Source organism: Arvicanthis niloticus, chromosome 6, assembly GCF_011762505.2.
Source record: "Arvicanthis niloticus isolate mArvNil1 chromosome 6, mArvNil1.pat.X, whole genome shotgun sequence".
Lineage (NCBI taxonomy): Eukaryota > Metazoa > Chordata > Mammalia > Rodentia > Muridae > Arvicanthis > Arvicanthis niloticus.
In genome coordinates, this window is record NC_047663.1 from 12098257 (window position 1) to 12110752 (window position 12496).

Here is a 12496-nt window from a genome sequence, read left to right on the forward strand (position 1 = left end):
ACCATTGTTCATCAAGTTGTAAGTTATTATTCTGTGTAGCAAGATCTGTTCTCCGCATTAAATATTGGTGAGAATTGTGACCCACTGTTAATTTTCTACAGCCACTGAGCTTCTTAAATATCAAGCTGGAACTCCCATGATCTATGAACTCTCATGTGCTTCATTTGTCTACAAGTCCTGTTAATGAGATGTGGGGATTTCAGTTGCCACCATGACAACCAAGATGTGCGTGGTGCTTGTTTCTATTTCCTAGATACAGAAGTGCAGAACGAAACATCCTCTCCATCTGCTGTTTTACTATTAAAACCTGGTAATTGTGGAAATTTAGGTAGACATTGTGTGACAAGCATGTTTACAAGATACAATGATATATAGCGTGCCTAGAGGCAGTAGATATGTCATAACCCACACATTAATTTGTAGCAATCTTTTTATTTAAAATATCTTCTTTGTGTTCTGTGTTATTCTAACAAACCTATAATCTTGTTGTCCATTTTAAAAGTTGTGTGTGTGTGTGCACATGTGTGTGTGTGTGTGTGTATGTGTGTGTGTTGCTGTGGATTAAAGCCAGGACCTTGTGCTATCTGGGCAAGCAGTCTGTCACTGAACTACAAGTCCAGCCCTGTAACACAATTTTAATATTTTCTGTTTCTATGGGTAGAATTTTGTTAGGTGAGTAGGAATAATTTTTGCAGATAAAACTATTTACATACTCTTTCTTGTAGGTGTTTTCTCTCATCAGTGGTATTATTAGCAGTATTTACCATAGTCTATGATTCATGAGACCTGAAATTTTAAATTAGTGTAAGAAAAAGCTCTTAACCTCAGGCTACTTACAGTGTAGCTAAGAGATTAATTAGCATGTAAGACAGTGAAAGGGATAGTATGGTGATGAGTGGGGTGTCAAAAGGAAAGAAAGCATTGTGTTAGGATGATGAGAAATGTAAGTATATTTATTGTATGATAGGGAACACATACATGCAGGCAAAAACAGCTACATGTATAATGAAGCAGAACAAATTCTATAGACTTATAGATAAATTTGAGAGGTACACACACATGCACAAAATATGTATGAATGATGTTCACATTCACAGAGCTGAAAACGTTTTAGAAAGTAACTGTGTAACACATAGCACCGGGGACTGCACGCACAAGACACATTCAAGATCAAGCCTGCAAAAATCCCAGCATGAATGGTGTGTGTGTGTGTGTTAGTGTGTGTGTTATGAATTGGCAGTTTGTGGCTTTGGATAAGAAAAGATCAGTCTTTTTCAGGGATGTGTAATCTTGGTATTGTGAACTTTACTTTGCAATAACGTTGGCCATTGTTTCCATCACTTTGGGTAACGAAACTCCTAACATCGGTTTGCATTTTAAGTAAAAATTAAGTGTGGTATATAGCCTCTACCAGAAGTCAACACTTGCAGATTTTTAAGAGGAACCGAAAGGAGGTGCAGGGTCGCAGTCTGAGGCTGAAGTGGGAAAGGCCATCTTTACAGAAGGGGGACACTGCAGCAGGAGGCAGGAGTGGCAGAGAGACTTTCATCAACTCTTTAAATACAAGGAAACAGAGAAAGATGGGAGGGTGGAGAACCAAGGCGGCACTTCAGTCTCCTTAAACCCAGCGAGCCTCCGTAGAGGGTGCGGTTAGCTCCGTAGGAGGCTCTGCTCACCGGAGCTAGAGTCTGCAGGGGCCGCCAACTTCGCTGAAACCCGACCGGTGCGCATACCTCCGTCGTAGCCCCGCCCACCAGTAGCCCCGCCCCCAAGCGCGCTCCCGTCTCGAGTTCCAGGAGCACGCGCGTTACGCACGCCCCGCCCTCAGGTGCATTCAGGGGCGGCAGGGGGCGTGGCTTCGGCGGCGCGCGCGGCTCTCTCGGCGTAGGGGTGGGGGGCGTCGGGCGCGCGCGCGCTCGGCCTCGCGGACTGCGTCTGGTCGCAGAATTTCCGAGCACCGTCACTTGCCGCGGTCTCCGCAGGTAAGCTAGGGCTTGGGGCCCGACGGCGCTGCGGCTGCGACTGCGACGCCGGAGTGAGGAGACGCCGAGGCCCGCGTCATTCGCGACTGCGGAGAGAGGTGACGGGGCGGCGGGGGGACCGCGGGGACGACGGGGACGGCCGAGCATCTGGGGGGCTGAGGAGAGGGTGTGACGGGCCGCGGGAGCCCGAGGATGCTGGCGGGTGGCGGGCGCTGACAGGGACGCTCGGCCATGGGGCTAGTGACATCCTCAGAACTTCGAGGCAGAAGGAAAAAAAAGGACAAACCGAAATGAAATACCCCCCCCCCCCCCAAAAAAAAAAAAAAAAAAACAAAAACAAAAACCCGAAGTCAGTTTTCCTCCTGAGGGCTCAGGAGCATCTCTCTGCTTGGGGGACAGATGGGTTAGCGGGTCCTGTGTGACCAGAGGACTCGGGGTGAGAGGAAAAGCCGCAGAGCTCGTGACACGGTTTTGGGGTTGAAAATATCTGAATTCCCCAAACATAACTAACGAAGATTGCCAGGCGCGGCAAGGTTTCAGGGAGGAGGAGAAAGCGGCCTCTATTTGGGGCGGGCGGAGTTGAGAGTCTTTCCGCCCCAGCTCTCTAAAGCTTGGCTTTCCGTTTTCAAAGAACCAAGTCTGGGGACAAAAGTTAAGGACACTCTAGAGCCCAAGATGAGGTTAGATCCTGGCTCAGAGCCAGGGTCAGTATTACTTCATCTTGACAGCAGCCCTGAGGTTGGAGAGGGTACTCTGTGTGGGAAATGGATCCTAAAGAGGTCAAATAGCTTTATTAAGGGTCCAGCTGGGAAAAAAATGAGCTGCTGAGATTCTCCCTCAGAGATTCCAGACTCTTTAATCCTGGTGCTTTTCCCACTGTATTTTATGTTTGCCCACAGAGCATTTTTATGTATTGTCAGATAAGACTCAATAGATGAGAACGTTATTAGAACACTGTGTGTGTGTTTACCCTGAAAGTGATCTTTGAATGTGAGTCGTTTGATCTGATGTGTTTTTGATAACACAAAACCTCAAATTATATTAAACACAGGGAAATCTTAAATTTTGTATAAATTTATTAATACGTTTGTTACATGCTTATTGTCTTTTACATCCCAGATAATCATTTTGTTTCTAAAGTTCCGAGATGAATATAGTATGTGTCATGTCTGCCACTGAGATTAATTGAAAGAGTAATTATGAAAAGCAATTCATAATAGCATAAATTGTAGTCTTCACTAAAATTAGACTGGAAATTTTTTTTTTTTTTTTTTTTTTTTTTTTGGTTTTTTGAGACAGGGTTTCTCTGTGTAGCCCTGGCTGTCCTGGAGCTCACTCTGTAGACCAGGCTGGCCTCGAACTCAGAAATCCACCTGCCTCTGCCTCCCAAGTGCTGGGATGGAAATAGTTTTGAGTGCAAACTTGAAACTTTTATATAGTGTGAACTTTATACTTTTATAAATATTATATATAAGAAAAGCTATTAGCTAACTTGCCATATGGGCGCTGTTACATTGTTTTTTTCCATACTGTCATAAAACTTAGGTTAAACTTTATTGGCATTAATATCTTGTTTTATTATATCACTACTTTTGGTCAATTTAAAAAGATCAGTGAAAAAAGCATTTATTAATGCTTTCTGTTAAGTTTAAAGGTTTCTTATATTCATTGTGAAGGCAGTAAAGTAGCTGCATAGGTTTTTCTTTCAGTGCATTGCTGGGTAGATTAGCAGCTCTTTTTCAAAAAATTAAATCTTAATTTAAAAATATAGTTAAAAGCCGATTGCATTTATGTTTTTGTGGTTTAGAGTTCTGGGGGGGGGGGAGTGGGGTCTGTAGGCTGCCATGTGCATTGTTTAACATGTAAATTATTGGAGGCACGGTGGATGGAAGAGTGGAGACATTTCTTTTGATTGTTTCTGTTTTCTCAGTGAAGTGGGAATCCGGATCGTGGTTTGGAGATGATGCTAGAGATGGTGATGTAGGAGTTTTGAGGATTGGGGAAATGCATGGACTTGTAAAGTGTGACGCATCTCCCTTGGGTGTAAAGGTACAGAGGAGGACTGGAGGTGCCGCGTGGGGTGCATAGAATCAGTGCTTCGTCTTGTATACAAGGTGCCCCACAGCCTGTTGTCAGTTTCGTCTTTACCTTGCTGTCTCGGGTGTACACCCTTGCTCTGCAACGTTCCTGGGTGTCGTCTGCCTCCACTGGGTTGTGGAGAGGTCTCTATTTTACACAGATCAAGTCTTTTGGGAATTCAGTGTCTCCATAGTTTTCTCTCTGCTTAGAAATTCTTTTTTTAACTCTTCCCCTCAACTGGAATTACAGTATCACATTTAATTTGATTTACTTTAAGTTAGTGATAGCAAGATACTTTGTTTTGTGCAGACATTCTTTAGAACATGTTAGAAAAGTGACCTGCCTTTTCCACTTACCTCCGTCTCCTATAGCTGCTAAAAGGAATTAGTGAATCTCTTTAGATGAGGAGTAAAGAAGTAAACCTCTTAGGCTTTGAAGACTGAGTAGATTGTCTCAGCTTAAATTTGCCTTCATAGCTCACAGTGGTCCAAGACAATGCATGTATGAAGCAGCAGGGGTGTGTTCCAAAACAGCTCTATATATGACATATGGAGACTCTGAGATTTGAATTTTTTATTTTCACCTGTCACAGTTATTGCTATTTTTTCCCCTCAAACACTTAAAAAAATGTGGCTATTTGGTAGGTAGGTGGATCTCTGGGAGTTGACAGCCAAGTGCTTCACAGTGAAACCTGGTCTCATTCCCCTCCCTCAGCCACACATGTTGTTAACTCTTGGATGGTGCAGAGTGAGATGTGGGCCGGATATGGACACCACTACCTCTTCCATCTTAGCTTTCAGACCCTTAATCTGTAAGTCCCAGGAAAAGGCTTGATGAAGGAAACTGCATTAAGATAATTAGCATTGGTGGTGTCAGAAAAGCAAATAGAAATAAGTGTCTACTTATTTTTCATTAAAGATTTTATGAGTTAGGGTCAAGATGAAGACATAAAAATGGTAATACACTATGTTAACTAATTGCAGTTAGATGTATTTAGTATAAAAAGGAATAAAGCAGTGGTAATTAGTTTTGCTTGAGTTGGCCAGAAATGACCTCAGTCATCTTTTGGAAGTACAGAACATATTTTCAGACGAGAGCCTTCTCAAGAATCTCAGATATGCTAAGAAGATCATTGACCACATCATATCAGCAAATAGCTCTGAATGTAAAGATTGCTAAGGTTTTTATATGATATAATCATACTTCATACCTCATAGAAGTAAACATGGATTTAAAATGAGCTCTACATAATAAATTTTAATTTCAAGGTGATTTTAGCCTTACAAAATAAAATTATATTGTTTATTCCAAAATACTTGATACATTGTTGCTAAGAATGCTGGACAGAGGTAAAGGTAATTTTAGGTAAGTTAGAGATTTTTTTCTTTTAAATGAAGAATCTCTTAAAAGCACATTTTAAACAAAGGCAATTAATTAAGAAAACGATAGGCTTCTCTTACATTTAAAAAATACTTTATAACTTCAAATTTCTGAGTTAGTAAACATTCTCAGTCCAGTGAGATGGCTTAGTAGCGGAGTGTACTTGGTGGCCAAGCTTAAAAATCTTGAGTTTAGTCCCTTCAGCCCACATGAGGAAGAAGAGACCCAGCTCCCAACACACGAACACACAGACATACACACACAGCTAATAAAGAAGCATACACACATAGTAAATAAGCAAAGTTTTCTAATTTTTCTGATTTTCTGGTATTTGGCTTGTGAAATGCTTTATTTGTAAGTTGATTACTTGTATATTAGGAAAGAAAGGTTACTTTAATGGACTTGGCGAGTTTCTCTTTACCTTTGTTAGCATCCCGGTCACTACTGTCAGGCTGTACTAACTTGAATGAATAGAAGCTCAAAAATGCTGAAATGTAATATTTTCCACACAGTTAGACCTGCTCTTCAATAATAAAGTTATAGAGTCATCATGTGATTCCTGTGTGTTCATCTGTAATGGATTTTGTACTTCATTGTTTCTTCTCTTTGTTCTTTCTCGTCATCCTCCTCCATTCTGGTGGAGTCACATGATTCAGTTTTACTTATGGTTTACCAGCTTGTCTTTAACAGCTGTCGACACTATAGAGACTCTTGTTTCTGATAATTTCATTTCCATCAGTTTTCCTTTATTTACCCTATTGTTCTTCCAATAATATGATAATGTTTGTTATTCATTTAATGGTTCTACTATTTTTGGATGTAGTATTGATCAACATCTATAATTAATCACTTGCCTTGTGCCAGGATTTCAGTTTTACGTGTACCAACTCATTTAGTCTTTTAAGGACCCCAAGTAGGCACTGTAATTGTTTTACAAATGGCAAATGGAGACAAAACAGTTCATATAACTTTTCTAACATCTCATAGCTATGAAGTGACAGAGGCAGAATTCATGCTAGTTGGTTTGATTATAGAGGTCACATTCTTAATCACTATACAATACCACTGCTTCAAGCACTGGTAATCGTTATATTTGTTGAGTTTGGTGCCTCTGTTGTGTTGGTTAAGATGCTTTTGGTTGAAAAAAATAATTATGAGAAGATTGTAGAGCATTACCCCAAGGAAGAAAAACCAAGTTTGAGCATAATAAGAATTTCCTACTAGGAGCTGGAGTGATGGCTCAGCTGTTAAGAGTACTAGCTGTTCTTCCAGAGGTCCTGAGTTCAATTCCCAACAACCACATGGTGGCTCACAACCATCTGTAATGGGATCCAATGCCCTCTTCTGGTATACATAAAACAAATCTCTCTCTCTCTCTCTCTCTCTCTCTCTCTCTCTCTCTCTCTGTCTCTGTCTCTGTCTCTCTGTGTTTATGTGTGTGTAAAATTTCCCATTAGGAGAAAACCTAATGGCAGAAAAGTGATATTGTCATAAATGTTGACTTTAAGGTAAATTCAGTTCCTATGACTTTTCAGTCTCTGATCTCCTGATTAAAAATTCCATACTGCTAGAAGAAGATGTAATAAATGCAATGCGAGGGGTAGTTGTAAGGAGGAAATGGAGATGGCGATGTATTTGTTGTGGAGATTGATGGGTGGGAAATTTGATTTAGGGTTTTTTATTAGTTTATTTATTTGTTTATTATCATTATCATCATTATTATCATTATAAGATAGATATCGTCTCTTTAGCCCTGACTGACCTGGAACTCGCTGTGTAGACCAGGCTTGCCTCCAACTCAGAGACCTGCCCATCTCTGCTGGGATTAAAGACATGGTCCATATACTCAGCTTGGATTTAGTTTTGTTTAAAAAAGTTCTCACTAGATGTGAAGTGGATAGCTAGGCTTGTGGACTTCAGACCGGAGACTCAAATATGAATTCAGGCAAAAGTTCAAAGAAGTGATAATAAGAATCCAGATATTCTGTGGACAATTCGGTATCTAAAAATGGACTGTTAAACATTCAACTTGAATTAGTGATGTAGTGGTGTTAGTAAGGTGGGTTTGCTAGACATATGGGGAATGTTCGTGCTGAGGTGGTTGGTGTTCTGTTTGTTTTCTATCAAATTACCTTTGAATGAATGTGGTTTTTCTTCTTTTTATTTTTTTGTCTTTTTATTATTATTTTGGCATAAAGATGATTATCAGTGTACTCTTGCTTGCATTTGTTGTGCTGTTTCTAGTTCCTTCTTATACCTTTATAATATATTATTGTTTTTTCCCATGTAAGTAATTACATATCAGTGACAAAGTTAAAGTTGTAATTTCATTGTTAATTTAAAAAGCTCTAGTATAGTCACTTTTCTCTGCACATAAAAAGTTAACTTTTAACAATGAACATTTACTCTGGAGAAGACAAACTGCTTCTAAATGTTCTTTGCTTTTTAAAATTAAAGTGGACACGATCAGTACTGGAACAGATTGTCTTTGTTTTGGAGAGGATTCACATCAGTGGCCTTTGTTTTGTAGGTTTATGTCAAACAGGCTGCACCAGTTGCTTTGGAAGGTTGAACAAGAAAACCTTGGGGTTTTTTTTTTTTTTTTTTTTTTTTTTTGTTGTTGTTTATTTGTTTTCTTTGTTTTATCAATTTTAACAATTTCAAGAAAAAAAATATGCACTTCAGTCATGTTCCATTCATTATCTTCTCGTACTTTCTTGCCCTTCCATCAAACTTCTTCCTAACAAGACCCTTCTTATTTTTGTGTTAAAATAATAATAATAAAAGAGCCAAACCAGAAACAACCTCTTATTTTTGTGGTACACTGCATTTAATTAGGGCTGCCTGCCTGGGTGAGTGGATGGGGGCTTTTTTTTTTTTTTACTTTAGTAAGGAAAATGGCACACTACAGAAGACTATGCCTTCCCCTCCATGAACTGTTCATGGCTCCTCAGGGAGAGGTGTGGTCCCGCTAAGCTAATAGTCACACTATTCTATGGGCATACACTTAGTTATTTAGAAGGCAGTTTGAGACACACGTCATGTCCATTTAGCAAAACAACTATAGTAGTTTTCCCTCTGGGGCCCAAGATTTCCCTAGGCTCGCTTTCAATGGGCTTACAGTATCAGGTGTGAATTCCCTTCTGGTGTGGTTTCATGCCCTTAGAAAGTGATTGCTGATGTCTGGAACAGACTTGCCACTCTGCATCAGTCATGCTATTGACTCCCTTCTTTGGCTGGCTGGCAGAGTTGCAGGCGGGGTCTGCAGTCGAGTGATTTTGTTCAGGGCTAACCATCAGTATGTGTGTTTCCAGTCTAGTGTCAAGTTGATCTCTCTGTGCCTCCCAAGAGAGCATTACCTACTTTGAAACTTTTTGTCAGATAATTCTAAAATTTGTGGGTGGGAATTTTAGTCCTTCAGATCCTAGCTAACCAATTCCTGTCTTTGAGCAAACACCACTTGCTGTTCTGTATGCCAGACTGAAGCCAAATAGATCGTTCTTCCCATGGTATGAGAGTTTTCTGAGAGCATCGGAATCTACAGTAAGAGCAAAGACAGCGCACGTGCAAATATGTAACCTTCTCAGAGTCTGATTTTATCTCTGTCTTATGTCAGGCTTTAATTCCTGCTCCTATTTTGCCACTTTAGTGTTGATTCTTAGCCCAGGTTTTAATTAATTAACTAATCAGTCATTTTTTTGCTGCACAATTATAGCTGTGTAAAATAAGGACTTTTTAATGTGGAGATGATGACTCTGGCCCACCGAGAGTCATCTACCACTCTATCAATATTTTTTTTCTTATTAAGCTGAATTTGTTTAAATTTTCTGATTTGACAGCACCATCATAGTTTGAAGGCAGATGCTGTGCTTCTTCTTTTTTTTTTTTTTTTTGAAGGGTGGGGGAGAAAATATACCTCATAAGTGACTTGGATCCAAAACATGTACTTTTACAAAACTAAAGACAACTGATCACATGAAAATATGGTCAAATATCAAGAGACCATCTTTCCAATGAGTATATAAGTAAGCAGTAAATATGTGAAAGCAATTTACTATCATTAATCACTATGGAGGCACTGAATAAAATAATAGAGAAATAGCATCTCTCACCATGGTGACTATAATCAAAGAGTTGCAAAATAAGTGTTAGGATGCAGAAGGATCCTAAGTACATAGTGCTATTATAATGTGACATAGTTTATGCAATACTGTCATTTTGACAGTGAGATGTATTGGACACTTGCCAAGTAATTTGGGGTTGTTTGAAACATGAAGCTTGTTCTTAATTTTGTAGAGGATGTTGATAGCTTCTCTTAGTAGGCTGTGGAAGTGTTTAAGTTTGGCCTGTAAGTTTCTCCCCACATACTGTGAATGCATCTTCTTTGATGAAATGTGTATTCTGGAGCTCCTCATTTTATTTGATCTCTTTGTTTTCTCCTTCCCTCTGGCTGCTGTTTTGGTCCTCTAGTGAGAAGTTTCACTGTGCCACTTAATGTACATACGCAGTGATAACTACCCCTCAGGACCCAGTGCTAGGAGAGTAATGTACAAAGAACAGTGGGGAAGAATAGGAATTGGCCCAGCTTGTTTGGACTGTAGCCCCACCAAACAGAGAGGACATTTGTCTTCGGAGTTTTGTTACGTTAGGCTTTGTTACTATAGTGGGTGTGGTACTACCCATCAAGTTGTCAGGATAAGGACTCGGACTAGAGTGGGAAGGAATGAAAACAAACTGAATACTTCACATCTCCTTGAGTATTGAGACTAACTTTCTTTGAGTCAGAATTTTAAGTTAACTTCTTAAGACCTTTCTGTCTTGGTGCCCACTCCTCATGTGCTCACTTTGAGGGGTCCCTAAGGAGAAACAGCGGTAAGCTCACTGCTTGCGTGGGGGTTGTTTCAGATTTTGATGCTGCCCTGTTTCACATGTCGTTATACATTCTGTAGTGTTGCCAGATGGCTCTGATGCATTCTGTACAAGTCGGAGAGATGGCATAACTTCATTTTACCTGGGAATGAAAACATGTATGGTATTGCCATTAGATAACACACGTGCTTTACTGTGTAGTTCAAGGGTTGTTTGTTTTCCTTTTAGTAATCTGACCTAGAAAACATGGCTACCGCAATTAGGGATGTGGGAGTTTGGAGACAGACCAGAACACTTCTACTGAAAAATTACCTAATTAAATGCAGGACTAAAAAAAGTAGTGTTCAGGTAAGTTAAAATATTTATCATGTCTTCTTATAGTTTGTTTTGCTTTGATGTGTTCTACTTTGAAGAGATAATTTTGCCGAAAATATTTTTATTGTAATTTTATTTTCTTCAGTTTTTTTTTTAAAAATAATATTGGGGGAGGTGAAGTTTTTTTTTTTAAAGATTTATTTGTTTATCTTTATTTTATGTATATGAGTACACTGTAGCTGTCTTCATACACACCAGAAGAGGGCATCAGATCCCATTACAGATGGTTGTGAGATACCCTGTGGTTGCTGGGAGTTGAACTCAGGATCTCTGGAAAAGCAGTCAATGCTCTTAACCACTGAGCCATCTCTCAGCCCCTCTTCAGGTTTTTAAATGAAACAAAAGCATATTGTATTGCTTATGATAGCGAGATAAAAAGGAATGAGCAAATGATCCTGACTGTGTCAGTGACTCCTCACTGCAGTTCGCTTCTGGCATCAGCATGGAATTTTGAACCTTAGCCATGTATTTTCTCCCTACTGAGGAGATAACAGCCAATATTATACAATTTTAAGCCCCCATATTTTCCCATTTTATGGTCTCTGAAGTAAGTTGTCAAAGAATGCTAAAATTATGTCACAAGAGTTGTACCATAAAATGGAGTATTTTTGATAAAAGAAAGTACAAAATATAGCTAACCAGCTTGCAATACTTTCAAGTATGGGGAATCTTCTGAAACTTGCAAGACAATTGAGGAATAAGATAAAATAATATCTCATTCCTAGATTGGCAGATAATAAAGCTAATTAAGTGTAATTTTAGTAGTATAATCTTAGTATTAGTAAGGTAGTATTCTAAAATTTGGGACCAAAGGGTTTTTTCATTTACTTACTTATTTTGCTTTTACCAAAGCATTTAATGAACAAATCCTTGTAGGGATTTGTTTTATAAGTTGCTTTAAGATTTTAAGAGTAGATAATGTTGATAGTGGGTTTTTCCAAGACAGTGTTTCTTCTTGAAACAGCCCTGGTTGTCCTGGAATTGCTTTTGTAGACCAGGCTGGCCTCTGCCTTCCCGGTGCTGGGTTTAAAGATTTGCTCCACCACTGCCTGGCAAATATAGTGGCTCTTGAATCAGTATCCCTAAGACATTTAAATGTTATTTTTATGTAACTTTATTATATGAGTATTAAAACATTTCAGTAGAATTGAAATTGATTCTTGATATCGTATTGAAAAGGATTGACTATGTTTGGGTTTGCTGGGATGCTCAATACAGTAAGTGTTTTAGGATAGGATTACTTTTACTTTCTCTACCTATGAGAGGGCCACAGTATTAACCCTTACATTACATGTGCTATTTGCAAAGAGATCTTGACTTTTGCCACCATTTCTGTACTTTGTAATCACTTTGTTTTTGTTTATTATAGGAAATTCTTTTCCCTCTATTTTTCTTATTTTGGCTGATATTAATTAGCATGATGCATCCAAATAAGAAATATGAAGAAGTATCTGATCTAGAACTCAACCACATGGACAAATCTAGCCTCTCTAACTTCATTCTTGGATATACTCCAGTGACTAATATTACAAGCAGCATTATGCAGAGACTATCTACCGATCATCTTCCCGATGGTATTGTAGTCTTTTAAAAATATTTATTTTTATTTATGCCTATGTTGTATGTGTTTATGTGAGTGTATGTACACGTGTTTGCAGGTACCCATGGAGGCCAAAATAACCCTTAAGATTCCTTGGAGCTGGAATTACAGCAGTCCAATGTGATCAGCTAGGTTCATGTATGAGAATATTAAAACTTAGAGAGTTAAGTCACTCATCTGAACTTACGCGGTCAATGAATAATGAAGTTAG

The 12496-nt window shown here is 39.1% G+C and overlaps 1 protein-coding gene across 3 annotated transcripts in view; it reads left to right on the top strand.

Annotated features, from left to right (window-relative positions):
* Positions 1-1817: 1817 nt before the first annotated feature.
* Positions 1818-12496, top strand: part of Abca5 (ATP binding cassette subfamily A member 5) — a 67969-nt gene continuing 57290 nt past the window's right edge. Inside the window, exons 1-3 of one of the 3 annotated variants that reach the window (XM_034505512.2) lie at positions 1818-1982; positions 10539-10658; positions 12055-12259. In XM_034505512.2, the coding sequence (XP_034361403.1) occupies positions 10557-10658; positions 12055-12259 (307 nt within the window). In that variant the 5' untranslated portion in view covers positions 1818-1982; positions 10539-10556. Of the gene's footprint in view, positions 2081-10538; positions 10659-12054; positions 12260-12496 lie in introns of all 3 variants that reach the window. The other 2 variants (XM_034505511.2, XM_076935537.1) reach the window with 2 other exon arrangements.